General features: G+C 32.8%; 2 protein-coding genes across 2 annotated transcripts in view; both read right to left on the bottom strand.

Annotated features, from left to right (window-relative positions):
* Positions 1–7,147: 7,147 nt before the first annotated feature.
* Positions 7,148–10,179, bottom strand: LOC148300965 (trypsin Blo t 3-like). Its single transcript, XM_088274040.1, has 4 exons — positions 10,134–10,179; positions 8,996–9,185; positions 8,135–8,390; positions 7,148–7,471 (listed from the first exon to the last, which is right to left on the bottom strand). Exons 1-4 carry the CDS (start codon positions 10,177–10,179, stop codon positions 7,148–7,150), a joined length of 816 nt encoding a protein of 271 aa, XP_088130166.1.
* A 1,306-nt stretch (positions 10,180–11,485) lies between these two features.
* LOC148300964 (uncharacterized) overlaps positions 11,486–17,103 on the bottom strand; it is a 42,476-nt gene continuing 36,858 nt past the window's right edge. The window contains exons 31-33 of the mRNA XM_088274039.1: positions 16,595–16,784; positions 12,738–12,993; positions 11,486–11,779 (exon numbers count right to left, since the gene is read on the bottom strand). Coding sequence (XP_088130165.1) covers positions 11,486–11,779; positions 12,738–12,993; positions 16,595–16,784 — 740 coding nt within the window. The remainder of the gene's footprint in view (positions 11,780–12,737; positions 12,994–16,594; positions 16,785–17,103) is intronic.

Raw genomic sequence — 17,103 nt, 5'->3', positions numbered from 1 at the left:
CAGAGATCTTACAAAATAGGAAAAAGCCTTACATTCAATCAATTTTCATTATTTTTTCCTTCTTTGCATTAGGGTTGGAATTAGGACTCCGTTGTGTACTACCAGTTTACCATTTGTTGAAAGTATTATATTTGCTAAAACTGATTTCAGTGCACCATTCACTCTGTTCCCAGCATTCATTATTTTCTACGTCTTAATCAATCTTTCCATCCCTAGAAACATACTTCCTAAATGTAATCATCGAACTGTTGAATAATTTCCTTATTCACCAATATTTTATCCCCAGATCTACATTCATCTCTTAAAATAAACGTGATTTTGGATTAGCTAACATTCATCAGTTAATCACATTCCTTTCACACATTATACACTTTTGTCACCAACGCCCTACACGCATACATGTAAATATAGAACATTGTTTTATGTTGTGCAATAGATAGATACATATGTACAAACAGGATAATATTGTACAAATTAAGGCACACATTATTGTGAATTTGTATAGAATTGTTTTTGCTGAAGTTATGAAACTCAGGGGTGGAAGCATGATGAATTATATCAAAATACACTCTGAAAATAATATGGGTACTTACTCTACCTACATTGTAAATTGAAAAGGGAGCTAATTTTCCGTATGATCCGAGCTGAGCTTTTATATAATGTTGGTAAAGTGAGCTTTTGGTAGTGTGAGCGAGAAGGGTGCAATCCCTTCCGCTCCGTCCCTAAGCAATTTCCGGGATATGTATGTCGACAATACATTACGGCAATTACTCTCACTTCGTATTATTTATTCTGACCGTGTCTCGAGTACGTACAATATAGGACACTGGACAGATCCGTTCATATAGTAATATCATTTTACTTCATTCAAGTAACAAATTTGTATGAACGGTGAGTTACATCGGGAGTAAATATCGAATTTAATGTGAAGTACATTTTATTGCTTCGACGTATAATTTCCCCTACAAATATTTTCAAATCAGCGTCTTACTGAAAAATGATGTTCTAATACTGATTTTTCCCCACGTAATATGTTGTAATCTTTATTTAATAAATGACATGAGAAATTCTCACGATTAACACCTAAACACATCAAAAGTATGTTTACTTAAAAAACTACGGGATGATTCCAGTAAAATGTTTAGAATGTTGATCTACAAATTAACTTGAATTTAAAATATGTAACCAATATTTATATGGTGTTTACATTAAAGGTTTATACTCTTTATTTATAGGGCTTAGAATAAATAAAAATAAGTGTAAATATATTTTTCCCTAGTGTAATGGTCAGCACGCTCAGCTACCATTCTGGAGGTCCCGGTTTCGATTCCCACGGGGGGAAGTCAAATAAATATAAGCGATTTTTTCATCCTAATATTTATTCAATATTACCCTGGACTAGTACCTGAAGCGTAGGGCTGATAACCTTTCCTTCATGTGTTAACGAACAAAATAACAATGCGTTTATATGATGCAGTGCCCTTTGCACTATTGGGATGCGGATAATGCTTTGAAGAAGAAGAATATATATATTTTTTATATCATCTATAATTCAACTTCATTGAACTTTAAGTATGTATACTGGTATACTTTATGATGATTAATTTTATGTAATATTTTTTAATTGAATTTAAAAAAAAAACATTTATACCATACGAAGCTTGTCTATGCTGCAATTTCCACGGGTTTCTGTTTAAAACAAGGTTTTTTAAATCGGTATACGTTTCGACGTCTGCCTTTTCTTTTAATTGCTCCACGTAGCTTTTTTTATTTAACTCCTTCTTTTGATTAAGAAAATGATAAGGTCTCGAGTTGCAGGATATTCCCTATCGTCTTCTATTATTCATTGTCTATTGTTTCTATTTTTTCTTCGCTTTTTTAAAACGTCTTCAATTGTCTCACTTTTCATTCAGCCAACTCTTTATGTTCTTCTTCATCACCACAACTCAAACACTTCTAACTGTTTTCTATCCCTCTCAGTCTCTCTCAAGGTTACGCTATCATAGAGAGTTGTACTTTAGATATACATTTTAAATAAATTTATTTGTGAATACCGTAAAACGTATTAAGGCAGTAAAATTTAGTTATTTTTTATTGATTGCCTATTAAAATATACTTTTTCTAGTATTTCTGTATTTCAAATTCTTAAATTTTTGTAAAAATTACAGTGGTACTAGATAATCGATAAAAGTTAACGAAAAATCAATTGACTAACTTTAGTAAGAAGGAGTTAAAAAATAATGTAAACTTGTAACATATATAAAAGTATTTTTAAAACTCTTGTCCACATCCGATGGTGTATAGGGCACTACATCATATAAATGCAGAGTTATCTTAATCATTAACGCATGAAGGAAAGGTGATCAGCCCTCCGCTTCAGGTACCAATCCAGGGTAATATTGAATAAGTATTAGAGGTAAAAAATTACTTGTATTTATTTGAACCCCCCTGGGAATCGATCCTGGGACCTCCAGTGCTCTAGTCGAGCATGCTGACCATTACAATAGAGAGGCGGAAATTAATTAATTTAGTAATATTTAATTTTATTTAAAAATGAAATACATGTAATTCATAATTATAATACCTTACCATTTGATTACATCCTTTGACCCATTTAATTCTTTTGATATGTCTCTATTTTTTTGGTTTATTTTTTAACTCAGAAAAAAAATATTCAGAACTTGTTCAGTAGCAGAAGTCGGTAGAGTGGGATGTACTCGTGAATGTTGAAAGCTAAAAAAAACTGAAAAAGACAAAATTTTAATACGAACGACCCTCAATTAAAACGTCGCTAGAGGCAATACAGCCTTCGCTTTCCCTGGCTACCTGACACCCCACTCTCTACGTTCAATCTTGTACTCGGTGGTGAGCGACTGCAAAGATTTATTTTTATTTATTTTTATTAAAGAGAAATATTTGTGTTTTTATTATTTACAAAAATACTTAATTTTTCATACTATTTTTGTGAGCCTAAGCGGCTCATTATTAGAAACAGGTATCAAATTGTGGTAGAGTGGGTTTGAACCCAGAAACTCTGACTCAAGAGTCCGCGACACAAACCACGGGACCACAACCCAACACACATCATGTTTTTTTTTTTATAATTACTATCATTGTGATTTAACTTTTTTTAAATTATTATTTTTTCATTTTATGTTTATGTGTGAAAGATCATCTAAAAAGAAGCATCTTATAAAATACTCATTAGTGCCTTAGTTCATAACCAAAGTTAATAAAAACAACTCGTGAGATTTAATATATTTTGATCTGTGCAAACATTCTTCAGTTTTTTACATTCATGCATCTCTATATACATAATCGTCGATTATTCTGACTTCTGAACCAACCGTTTGCAAGTATTTGATATACCTGATGTATAATTATTTTTTACTCATTCGTTTCACATACCTAAACCATCTCAACACACCCTTCTCAATTTTTTTTTTTGAAAAAGGTTTTATCAGACTTGTATTCTTTATTTTTAATTTCACAGTTCGAATATCTAAAATACATTGTTTTACCATATATTTATCTGAAAAATCACAAATGACTGCATTCACTTAACACTTGTATAATAGCACTTTTGAGTTTATTATTCTAAGCGCAACTAATTTCGAGAATTACGGATGTTTTCATCAACGGGTCAAAATACAAACTGTTGATAAGAATTTCTGTAGGTCTCAAAACTTGTCGTGTTAACAATTATAAACTTCAAAGTGATACAACATTTTGAGTGTGTCCAAATACTTGTTCACAGAATCTAGATTATCTCCAATTACAATTTATTATCTCAAATTATAAGCTTAAATAATAAAAATTAAAATGATATTTTCTGGCGTTTCTCATATCTGTGATTATAATCCAGGATTCGGACCTCACATACTAATAGAAGAGTTTCTGCTCAATAAAAAGCTTCTTTTCATCTCACCAATAGATGTCTTCAATGAAGTTAGTCTAGTTATTCAAGAATGATGTTTCAAAATTGGTTCATGTATATATATAGGGCTTCCAAAAATTTGAGTAGAGTGGTTGTCAATAATGGGTAAAATTAGTGAATATAACACGTGTGTAAAGTGATCACTTAAACCAGCCTATGACGGTCGTCAGCCCCGTAAATGCCCAGACTTCCATATTCCTCTTCATATTTGATGAGATGTCATTTTTTTTAATAAAAGTGATATTTCAAAAGTAGTTTTAAAATATAACTAGTTGATTGCAAAATAATTTTATGACTTCTTGGCTACCGTGAAGATGAAGTACATACCTTTTTGTTCACCCTTCCTCATCTTCTGGGATATTCCAGACTATCTCCAATAATAAAGAACACCGCAGAACCAGGAGAAATTTCAATCAAGGGGTTTTTCAACTTTGTTAATTGAGATTGAGATTTTTGATAGCTAATAAACTTTATTTTCGGAAATTTTTAATTATAATCAACCCTTTCTTTCACTAAAAGTAATTCGAGGCGTTTGATTAGCATCTGATAGAAGTAACAAAATATTCAAAGAAAATATGATAAAATCGATAAAAAATTAAAACAAGAGAAAAGTAGAATTAAAGAACCACGAATTTTCGAAGGAACGCCAAGATATAAAATGAACTATAACTACATTTTAAAGGATATTATTTTACATCTTCTTATTTATTGAATGCACTTACATACATTTTATAATATATTTGATCAATGCTAAATAAGTGTAATAATTAAATGACAGATGCAACCATAAATGGTAGTCATATGTACCTTTTGAATACAAGCTTGCGTAAAGTTTTTATTAAGGCATAATAAAAAAAAAACAGAAATTCAAGTTATTATTTTTACTGACTTACTATTATGTCATTCACTAACCACATTGATTATCTTCATTCTTGTTATTTTAAAATTCAAATTCTATTTAATATTAGAATTTTTCACTAAAAAAAGGCCAGTTTAAGAGTCAAAATAATCGATGGGTATGTATGAGGAGATGCATGAGTGTGGAAGAGGCAAAGAAAGTTTCCAAAGTCAGAGTGGTGTAGCGATTTATTCTCTCTGCCTGCTAGGGAAATATGCGAGCTCGAAGATGTCGTTAGGTGGGGAAGGCAACGAAGGAGACAATGGTATGCACATGTGAGGAGAATGGAACCATCCAGACTCCCCAACATCGCACTGTACGGCCAACCCCATGATAGACGACTCTCGGGCAGACCACCAAAGAGATGGGCCGATAGCTGGTTATCGATATCGCAGGAGGCTAATCTCTCTTAAAAACAGGCCACAAGGTCTACAACAAGATAAAGAAGAAGAAGCAGAATATTTAAGTTTTTTATCAGAATTTAAGATAAATATGCAGATTATTATCTTTAAAGGAGAATTAAGTAATATTAAAACAGTTCTTGATAAAAAAATCAGATAATAATTTGTTTATATCGATATATTATTTATTTATCTATTATCTAGAATTCGAGATAAGACTTATTTTATAAATTAATATTTTTATTCACTATCAATTAATAATTTAAGTGATAAGTACGCGTGGCTTGTATCATGCAAAGGTAAAATGTATGTAGATAAAATTCATTCCATATAAATTTAGGTTAATACAATACTACAGTGGAACCTCACATAACAAGAAAATATCGTTCCAGAATCTTACTCATTACGGTGTGTGTTACTTGAGCCTAGTACAAAAAAATATATTTAGATCTGTATTTGGTCTACAATAATGAACGTATTGACATGATTCATTGTTTCCCTGACATATTGTAACAATACTTTCATTATTGTAAACCAAATACAAATTTAAATCTTTTTTGTACTGGGCTCAAGTAACACATCAAAGTTCAAGTAGCCAGCCCCGTTCTACGGTATGTGAAACATGATTTCAATAAAACCCATAAATCCCGTTAATGTATAAGAACTGTTAATTCAAATAATATGTATTTTAATTAAATTGTTCATCAATTTGAGAATATGGGAATATTCGTAATGTTACAATCACACATACTCTTGTTAAATGTATCGAAAAAATATTATTTAATCAGTGAAATAATAGATCAATCAATGGCTTAAGATATTGTTGTTTGTAAAGAATATATTTTCGTACAAAAACATATTTCCAAGTACAAAATCCTTTTATCAGATTACTCATTTAAGAAATCGATTGTTTTTTTGTAGAAATCATAAAAGATTATTATCTTTTTTCTTTCTATTTTTTTTATTAAAAAATAATCATTTATTCACATGGCATCGGAATAAAAATTATTTCTTAAATAGAAAAATGTAACAATAAATAATAAATGTGGTGTACAATTATTTTCTTATTTTAATTTTATGAAAATGTGTAGTTGTATTTAAAATATGGATGACCACACAAAACAAAACTTCATACTAAAGACACAATAATTTTTAGCAAAGACAGATGAAAGTAACATTCTTTTTTCTCTGCCCACCCCTGCGGAAAGCAACATGGTATAACAAAAGTTAAAGTGGCGAAGATTATTGGCAAATTATTTAAAAAATTAAATACTTTTGTAATACCACTTATAGAGTTTTATTTCATTACACAGGACAAGTTTCGGAAACTACAGTTGTTTTTTGACGTCTCAACAAAGATGAAGAAGAATACGGAAGTCTGGGCATTTACGGGGCTGACGACAGTCATGGGCTGGTTTCATTGTTCACTTTACACACGTGTAACATTTATCAATTCTACCCTTGATTGGCAACCACACAATCAAATTCTTGAAAATTCAATTTATATATGGTTCAATTTCAAAACATAGTGCTTGAATCACTAGAATTTCACTAGAGACATCTATTGGTGAGTTAAAAGAATCTTTTTCTTAGGCAGAAACTCTATTATTTGTATGGGAGGTCTTATGATCTATGTTGAGGTGTCAAAAAATAATAAGAAAAATAACTCTTATAATTGAAGATATTTCAGATTTTTGAACAAGTATTTAGACACACTCAAAATGTTATAAATTACAGTTGATTTCATTGATCGTTTGCAAAGATAAGTATTTGGAAACACTCAAAATGTTTTAAACTATAGTTGTTTTTATCAACAGGTAATTTCATTGATTGTTTGCAAGGACAGATGGGTAAAGCATTATATTCTCTCTGTCATCCCACGAGAAGAATCGGCGATGTGGTTAGTGAGTTTTAGTTGGAAACAATCTTCGGGTCCGTTCCCCACATCTGTCCCCAGATCCAGTAGACGAACGATGGCACTCTGGTGAAGACGCCTGGATAGCCGGGCAATCCACAGTCCTTTCCCCAAGAGGTGAGTCCGATGATTTGTCCTTGAATGACGAACGGTCCACCGGAGTCACCCTGGCAAGCGTCCTTACCGCCTTCTTCCAAATAACCGCCGCAAACCATGTTGATAGTGATGTTACCGATACCTTCATAAGCAGCAGCACACACTCTCTGGTCCACGACAGGAATAACCACTTTACGAAGGACATCTGTCATAGGACCTCCAAACTGAAAAGAAAAACTAAAAATTAATCGCAAGATTCTTCGAACCCTTACGCGCACCCAGAGGCGTGCACAGAGAATTAATTAGGGTAGGCAGCAGAGGTAGGTAAGCAGGTACTACTTAGTAAGGTAAGGTAGGTACTAGTTGCGTTTTAATATGTCACTTTTCTGGCACTTTTCTGAAGCCACGCCCCTGCATGCACACAATGGTCTTATAGAAGTCTCGTTATGTAAAAATGTTGACCAACCTTCGCTTCCTGTACCAGTCAATGGTAATATTTAATGAATATCAGAGTGGAATATCACGAATATTCATGTAGACCCTCCTGAGACCTGTGAATCTAAGCTGCTTCCATAGTTTTGTGGTTAGCTCATGTGTCTAGCATGCTGAAGGTTCCTATGGTATTTATATTTTAAAAAACATTTAAAATAGAGTCACTGTCTCTCAAACATTTCTAATTCAGTGCTTCCTTGAAAAATTTATGATTTATTAACTCCTTATTCCAAAATTTTCATTGGTGACAAACCGAGAAGAATTTGGCAAAGTTGTGTACTTTTTTGACAGTGCAAATAAAGACTTCAGCCCCCTCTGAGACGTTTTCGGGGTGCTGTGGACCACGTCTACTTTAGCTTGTCTATGTTGTGTACATGTATATACTCATAACTTACGAAAGTGGATCCCCATCCGGTGACGAGAGCTTCAGCTCCTGTATCAATGTCCTGGCCTTGAGCTGGGAGTCTTATTACTAAGGTATTAATATTGTCTATGGTGATGGGAGACGATAGTCCAATGACTCCAATATCGAAGTTCAGAGAAGCAGAAGTGTATGCCTCGTGTGTTACGACTTTTAAAGCTGTGTGTGTAGTACCACCAGAATCATGGCGGTTGGAGCCTACACGAACCTGCCAATTTGTCGCGCTAGTTCTAAAAAAATAAATATGTAATTATTCAAACATAATTTTCTATCAATCAAAAATGGATGTTTGGTTGAAATAATGACAACCGTAAGTCATGGATAATTAACAACAAAGGTATATTTGTAACACGTTCATATTGTTATTTAAAAAAAAAAAACCTTGAGTAAAGCTCAGTCTGGGAAAATAGAAAAGAAAAAAAATAGAAAGCACATATTTCTAATGTTTCATAATGAAAATATTTAAAATCTATGAAAAACAGACAATTAATTAAATTGGAAATGCCAAGTGACGAAAACTATAAAGAAGCATGCAGTCCACCATGAGTAATATTTAACAAAGCATTGCATTTGTTGCCATTACGTTTAAAATATGCCGCTGCCATAGCAATAAAGCTGTTTTTTTGTTTATAAAAGGGATATAATCAAAGTGTTCGTAATCCTGGAAACCAACTTTTGATTTATCTGCGAAAATCTCATACCAATGGGGTTCCCGTCAGCCTTTAGCTGGCATGTTTAGTGGACAAATACATATTTTTGTATGAAAAAATATTTGTCGAACTTTATAATTAATTCATATTTTATATTGATTGATTTGGAAAATCACATATCTTACTCAAAAATGCAATGTGCAGCGGTCAACACGAGGGTGGGACTGATGATGCATCCACCGCAACGGAGGCTGAAGGAGGTTCCAGAGGAAGAATATTGGAGAGCCACTTGCCATGGAGCATCAGTGATATCGGCTTCCTCTCCTCCTACAATTGGAGGCTGGCCAATACCACGGATTGGTCCAAAAGAGGCTCCTGTCAATGGTACAGTTTTAAAGTAATATCGATCAAGATGATGTCACGCAACTCTTTATTTTTCTCTAAAACTACAATAATTAAAAATGTCTTACAACATTCACCAATTCTATTCTTGATTGACAACTACACTACTCAAATTCTTGGAAGTTCTTTATATGCATATGATCCAATTTCGAAACATTGCACTTGAATCACTAGAATTTTTACTAGAGACATTTATGTTGAGATGTCAAAAAATAATATGAAAAATAACTCCTTTAAATGGAGATAATCCAGATTTGTAAACAAGTATTTCGACATACCTTTAAAAAATGTTGTAAATAAATTAATTGGTCGAATTATAAGCTAAAATTATTAAAAAATATATATATATATTTTCTAGCTTCTCTCATGTGTGTGATTGTAATCCAGGGACCTCACATACAAATGAAAGAGTTTCTGCTCTATGAAAAACTTCTTTATCTCACTAATAGATGTCTCTAGTGAATTTCTAGTGATTTTAGGATTATGTTTCAAAATTGAACCATATATATAGAAGTTCCAAGAGTTGAGTAGTGTGGTTGTCAGTCATGGGTAGAATTGGTGAATGATCTTCAAACCCTTATCCGCACCCCAATGGGCACTGCATCATATAAACGCTGTGTTATCTCGATCACTTATATTAATCAAGATTTAACTGCGTTTATAATAAATATTCACTTGTATTTATTTAACCCCCCCCCCATAGGAATCGAACCCGGGATCTCCAGAACGGTAGCAGAGCGTGCTGACCATTATACTACGGAGGCGGACAATCACTCGGTAAACGTTACACATGTGTAAAGTGATTACATAGACCAGCCTTTGATGGTGGTAAGCCCCGTAAATGCCCAGACTTCCGTTTCCTTCTTAATCTAAATTTAATATGTTGAGATGTAAAAAAAAATAATATGAAAAATGTCTTACCTTGAATCACCACAAAGAGAGAAGACAATATCACAAAGCTGAGCATTTTGATAGTGGTATCTGAATTTAGTAAACAAAACAATTTATATCACTTTCGTTGTGATTTTAAGCGAATTTTTTATCTTCGAGTTAGTTTTTATTCATATAAACAGATAAAAAATTGACGATAAAATTTACTGTGATCGATTTATTAATCCCTCATCCTTTAAAAAACGTTTGATATAAATGCGCTGAGGAAAATGGTGCTAGTTGTTAATTCCATTCGTTTATCTTCAAACCTCATATTACAATGTCATTATTTGAATCAGATGTTTACTTCAACGGTTTTGTTTCAGAATTATAAGATTTTATTTGCAAAACATGCAAATTCATAATAACACTTGTATGGCGCACGTTTAACAAAGGTACGAAGATATAAATGAACTTACAAAAATTGAATATAATATATACTGATGTATGTTTCATACTTCCCCACACACATATTTATTTGCTTATATATTTTAATATATTTAGATAAACAAGTTTTACCTTAATACGTATCGAAGGAAAAATATTTATAACAAATTTAAGTTAATACAATCCTCTTATTGTCATTCATCGATCGATGAATGATTAGGATAGTGTTTTATTTCCATACCACAAAGTTAAGAATGCTTTTAATATACAAAACATATTTAATACAATCGATCACTAATCGATGTTAGTAAGAATCTCATAGCGATTAAAAATTAATCATCTTTTACTTTAAATACGGTAAATAAATAATGACATTTTTTAGGTGCAATTAAAAAAATGTAGGCAAGAAAAAAGTTGATATGTTATCCCGTTTTTAAGTATGTAATATTTTGTTACAGAGTTTTTTTTTTAAATGTGTTTATTTGTTAACTTATTAGGTATTTATAAAGATATTAATTTAAACTATTTACGTAGACGTAAGTGGAGCCTTCATAAAAATATAAATCATGTTGATGTAAAAGGGGCTTGAACCTAGGAACTATGTGCAGGACAGTAACCATAGAACGAAAACAAGCCTCACAATTGTTGCTTTATTTAAAAATAAAAATTAGGTTTTTTTTATTGCAATTATGTATTTTATTAGCCTAGAAACTACGACCTAAACTCAAAAGGACTGTAATGATAGAAGCAATACAAGACTCACATTTGTCGCATTATTTAAAAATAAAAATAAAGATTGTTTTTTTCTGCAATTATTTTATTAACCTAGAAACAATGACCTAAAGTATGTAACGGGCTCTTACCATATGACCAAAACAAGACTCACACTTGTTGCATTATTCAAAAATAAAAACAATGATTGTTTTTTTAGAAATTATTTTATTTTGTCAATTTTATTAAAGCTGTCCTCTGATCCAGTTGACGAAAGATGGGACTCTGACCCAAACACCGGGGTATGTAGGCATCGCGCAGCCATTTCCCCATGAAGTGATTCCTATGATCTGCTTTTTGATAACGAACGGGCCACCGGAGTCGCCCTGGCAGGCGCCCTTTCCACCCTCGTCCGCCAGACCACCGCAAATCAAGTTGATAGTGATGATGCTAACGTTTTCGTAAGCTTTAGCACAATCCTCTTGATCTGTTACGGGAATGATCACCTTACGGAGCGAATCAGTGACTGTACCGCCCATCTACAAAAAAATACATATATTTATATTATAAGACATAATTAATTAATATATAAATAATATTATAAAATGTATAGGAAAGCTAAACTTGCTCGCAAACGAAGTCACACCCTTGGAGGACCATTACTAATACATAGTTAATATTAACTACTGAAACATAATTAATAAATACATAATCAATATTATAAAAATAAATAAGACAGCTAAACTGGCAGTAGATTTTGTATGAAGGATAACGAAACACCAATTCACATTCTCTATAATGTTGACGCCCTCCCTCGCAAACGAAGTCACATCCTTGGAGGACCACTACTAGACTCAGAGAAGGTGAAGCTCTTATCACAAAGACAGGTCGTGAGCTACATGACTCATGTAGGTCTTGAGAGTTAGCTTTGATACAGAGGGAGGTCACAATAGATTCATTATGGTCGCAGTGACATAAAATAAAAAATAAAAATCCCTTGACCTTGAAATAAAAAATAAAAATAAAAACTGTCAGTACAAAACGGAGTCCTGGTTCCAACCCTAATGCATGGAGGTGAAGCATGGAGTTGGCAAAGGAAGGATGAAAGTAGACTTAATACAGTCGAAATGCGATCTCTCAGAAGAACGTACGGCAAAACGAAGTATGATAGATGTTCGAATGGAGAAATACACAATGAAGGAATGCAAAGCTGAGATAAGCACTATCGATAAAATTAAGAAAGGTGCGTTGAGATGATTTGGACATGTGGAACGAATGAGTAAGTAATGAACGGTAAAACAAATGTATGACGCTAATGTAGTTGGATAAAAAAGAAGAGGAAGACCGAGAAAAACTTGGTGTGTGAACGATCAAGATAACACTGCGTTTATATGATGCAGTGCCCAATGCACCAATGGCGTGCGGATAAGTGAAGAAGAAGAAGAAGAATTTTATCAGGAGCTATAATTGCGTTTCCATAGTTAGTGTTATGCTTACAGATATCGGCCCCCATCCCGTGACGAGGCCTTCGGACCCCGTCTCGACCAGCTGGGCTTGAAGCGGAAGTCCGATGACCCTGGTGGAAATGTCGTCGATGATGATGGGGGTGTTGAGGCCGAGGACACCGATATCGAAGTTCAGTGGTGCACTCAAGTACCCGTCATGTGTAACAATTTTGGAAACTGTATGCGTGGTACCCCCCGAAGCGTGTTGGCTGGACCCAACACGAACCTGCCAACTGGTGATGCTTGTCCTGAACAAATAAAGAGTTATGTTAATATTGCTGTGTTTTTTTTGTAGGAACTATTCCAAGAAAAATATTGAAATAAAAGTATTAAAAAAAAACATTTTTTTTACAATAAGCCACATATACTTATTTCTAAAACTACAAAGTATAATAAAAAGTACTTATTAAATGTTTAATTTAATAAATAAATGTATTTTTAAACACTAGCAATGCTTAAAGGCGTATTATTGTTATTAATAAATATTTATTAAAATATTCCACTATGTGGCAAATAAAAAAGTTAAAAATACAAAAAAAAGACATATAATTTTTTTATATCTTTGTTTTAATTTGACGTATTGTTTTGAACCTTTTAGTATAATAATTGTTAAATTGTCTATATAAAGTCCGTGAATCCAAAAGTGCGTTTTAAGAAAACGCATTTCGATAACGAGATGTTAAAAACTTGGTGTCTGGCATCATCAGATTTTTAAAAAGAAAAACAGTGCCTCCTATATGAGAAATGCAAGCCTAACCAAGCAATGCCTATCCTTAGCATTAATATATCGTCGACCATGGTCGATGATATATTGATGCTTAGATACGACATCAGACGGTCGTAAAAAAGGTCGCAGGTTTCCATCACATTATGTATGTATGTAATATGTGTTGATATTATGTATATAATATATATTTTTAAATGGCAAAGTGTATTTTTAATAGGGCGAATGATTACTACAATATATATATCGGGTAAAGGCAACTGCCTACTCGTGAACTCAATCCTGGGACATAGAAATAAGCAATTTTAAACTGTAACGTATTAAAAGACGATATACGAAATAAGGTACTGCAAAATAAACATAAGTAATAATTTTTGAGTCTACTTAGTTGTATTTTATTGTTAAAAAACCGCATAAAACTCAATTTAGTGACAATGGTTTCTCCTAGTTATGGCATTTTCAAACAAATGTCGTCAAGACGAAGTGTAAAGTGATCACTAAGCCAGCCTATGATAGTAAGTACCCTGATTTTGGAATTCTTTGTCCATGTCAAAATTGTAATTATTTCTCCCTTAAAATGATTAAAGAAACACTTGTTTTAAACCACTTAAGTTTATCAATGACTACTAGTTTCGGAAGCTAAACTTCCAAACGTCCGGTCTGAATAATAGTTATTATTCACGACGATGGAAGTTTAGCTTCCGAAACTAGTAGTCATTAATAAACTCAAGTCGTATAAAAACAAGTGTTTCCTTAATCATTTTAACATGTCTTACCACAAAGTAAATTTCGAAACAATAAATAAAATATTTCTGCCTTCACTTAGTCATGCCGTATTTTTTATTATTATTTTTGCTATCAATATAATTTTTATGAAAATATTATTCACGCTTATATTATACGCTTGAAAATATTATACGCTTCATTTAAAACAGACAATTTTAACAAGTAAAGGATCCTTTACCCAAGTTAAAATATTGTTTACATACATACGCTCATGACCTTTGAAATAGCGAATGAAACAAAATAAAAACGACTGAATATAAAGCACCTGGCTCCGATATGAAATCAAATATTTAATTGAATATTTTGGTTTGCTTACGTTTGACTGTTAAAGTATTGATAAAAGATCAAACAAATCTGTACGATTTTTTTTTAAACCCACATATTCTTCTCAAGGGAGAGGATATATCGCTCACTCCTTTCAAGAACGTCACAAATCAAAAAACTTGATTTTTCAGGAGAACGTTTTTAATGTTAAAACACAATGTATTAAAAATATATATCAAGCCACTTACTGAACGTTTAACTGTGCAACAGATCTTTTTAAGTAAAACCTGAAGGTTTTTTCTCCAGTTGAAAAATATTTAGTATATTTAAAAAAAATAATTAAAAAATACCTTTCCTTCAAAATGCAAAAACAACACTTTCTGCCCTGTAATGGGTGAATATTAAGTTAAAAATATGCCTCTTTTGCTGTGATATAGTACATTTTCTGGGCATTCCGAAAACATGCACAACTTAAAATTGACAATTTATGATTTATGACGTTCTTGAAAGTAGTGAGCGTTATGAAGCAAATAAAAAAATATATAGAAAACAAAATTAGTATGTTTGGGGTGAAATATTTATTATATTTTTATCATCGTGTATAATATATTGATATGCATATCCATAATACATATATACATGTAAAAGTATTTTTTGCAAATATTTACAGAATACATGTGAAATTATATTAAAACATAGGTTTCTTGAAGGGGTATTACAAACCCCCTCCTCCCCCTGTTAGCACTAAAAAGATTTTTCGCAGGATACTTGAGACCTTTGGAGATAGAATGGAGGGTTGATAAGTGGGCAATATATTTAAAATCCACTGACGAGAGAACATTATTGAATATGAGAGAACATTGTCGAAATTTCGTTTAAGAAATATTTTAGCAGGGATGTGAGACAACAAAAGTTTGAGAACCTGTCATAGAAGAAAGTTTTTTATTCTTTCATCCTGTAAAAAATATCTCCTTTAATATTCTCAATATAATAAAAACATCATACTATAACTTTTCGGATGTTATGTAATCTGTTATCTAAGCAAAGTGTGAGATATGTACTGAAGTACAATATGTATATTTTATTTTCGGTAGCAAGTTGAAAACTAACTATCACGCCGCTTTCTCAAATAGGTAAGTAGAGAGAGAAAAGAATGCCACTCCACTATCTTTTTATAAGCGATCATTGCCTCTTCCAGACTCATGCATCTCCTCCTACATACTCGTCAAGTATTCCAACTCTTACCTGACTACTTTCAAGTATTTGAAATACTTGATCATGCCAAGTTTTTCTATGCTTTTTTTACTCGTATTTTCATCTACTCGTACATTCGCCTCATAAATTCGCTCCACAAGCCCAAGTCACACACAATCTTAACACACCTTTCTTAATTTTGTCGATAACACACACACACACACACACACACACACACACACACGCACACACTCACACACGCACACACGCACACACACACACACACACACACACACACACACACACACACACACTCACCCCAACCAACATAACTATCATAAGAATAGCATTATCGGAGGATTTTTTTAATTGGATATAGTTTTGTTAATTAATGTTGTATAATATATTGTTTTGGCTGTAAAAATCCCAAATAAAATATAATAAAATAAAATAAAATTAAAATAATGCCTTGCATTGTTTCCTTATTTCACCACTTAAACATCGAATGCATATTTTCGCTAATTGATTCGGCAGTTACTTTGTATGAATATTTATCCATGTTTAATTAAAGTTTTAATTATCAAATACCACTATTTCTTAAAATCTATTGTGACACATGTTGCCGTGCATTCTGTATCATTTTCAAACACCGTACGGTGTTTGAAAATGCACACAATGATGCTGAATGCATTGAAACATGTATCCCAATAGATTTATAGAAATGGTGGTTTTTACCAAGTAAAACTTAAATTTAAAATCAAATACGAGTAGGTACATCATGTTGGGTACATTTGGACTGTATTTAGTCTACTTTCATCCTTCTTTTGTCAACTTTATGACTCACTTCCATTTGTTAAGTTATTCTGAAATTTATTCCTTACCCATAAATACAGTGACCAGCAGTCAAGATGATGGTGGGACTAATGATAGATCCACCACAACGCAGGCTGTAGGAGGTTCCAGACGGAGAGTATCGGAGGGCTGCTTGCCATGGAGCGTCGGTGATGTCGGCATCTTCTCCTCCCACTATACGAGCTTGCCGATCCCGGGGGACTGGACCAAGAACACCCCCTAAAGAATGCAAACAAAACATGTATCAAAGATCCTACCACAAATCAACCTCTTATTCTTCTTCTACTTTATTAAGGACCATGTCCTGTCACTCTCCGGTCCACTTCTGGAAAGTGGAAGACCAGCTATCTCTCCATCGTTTAGGTGGTCTTCTTGGAGTTATGATCCCGCTTATGCTGCTGTCGGTTGCTATCCTCACCACTCGATCCGAACTCGCTCATCATAGAACAAGTTATCCGAGTATCTGGGTGTCAAAGTGTCCACCAGAAATAACCTCTACAATGAAGTAAGAGAGCTAGCAAACTAGGCTTTTGCTGTA

The sequence above is a fragment of the Brachycentrus maculatus genome, unplaced genomic scaffold (assembly GCF_059751285.1).
Source record: "Brachycentrus maculatus isolate JH-2025_06_01 unplaced genomic scaffold, ASM5975128v1 h1tg000626l, whole genome shotgun sequence".
Lineage (NCBI taxonomy): Eukaryota > Metazoa > Arthropoda > Insecta > Trichoptera > Brachycentridae > Brachycentrus > Brachycentrus maculatus.
The sequence above is the reverse complement of the archived record's forward strand: the minus strand, read 5'-3'. Positions and strand labels throughout refer to the sequence as shown.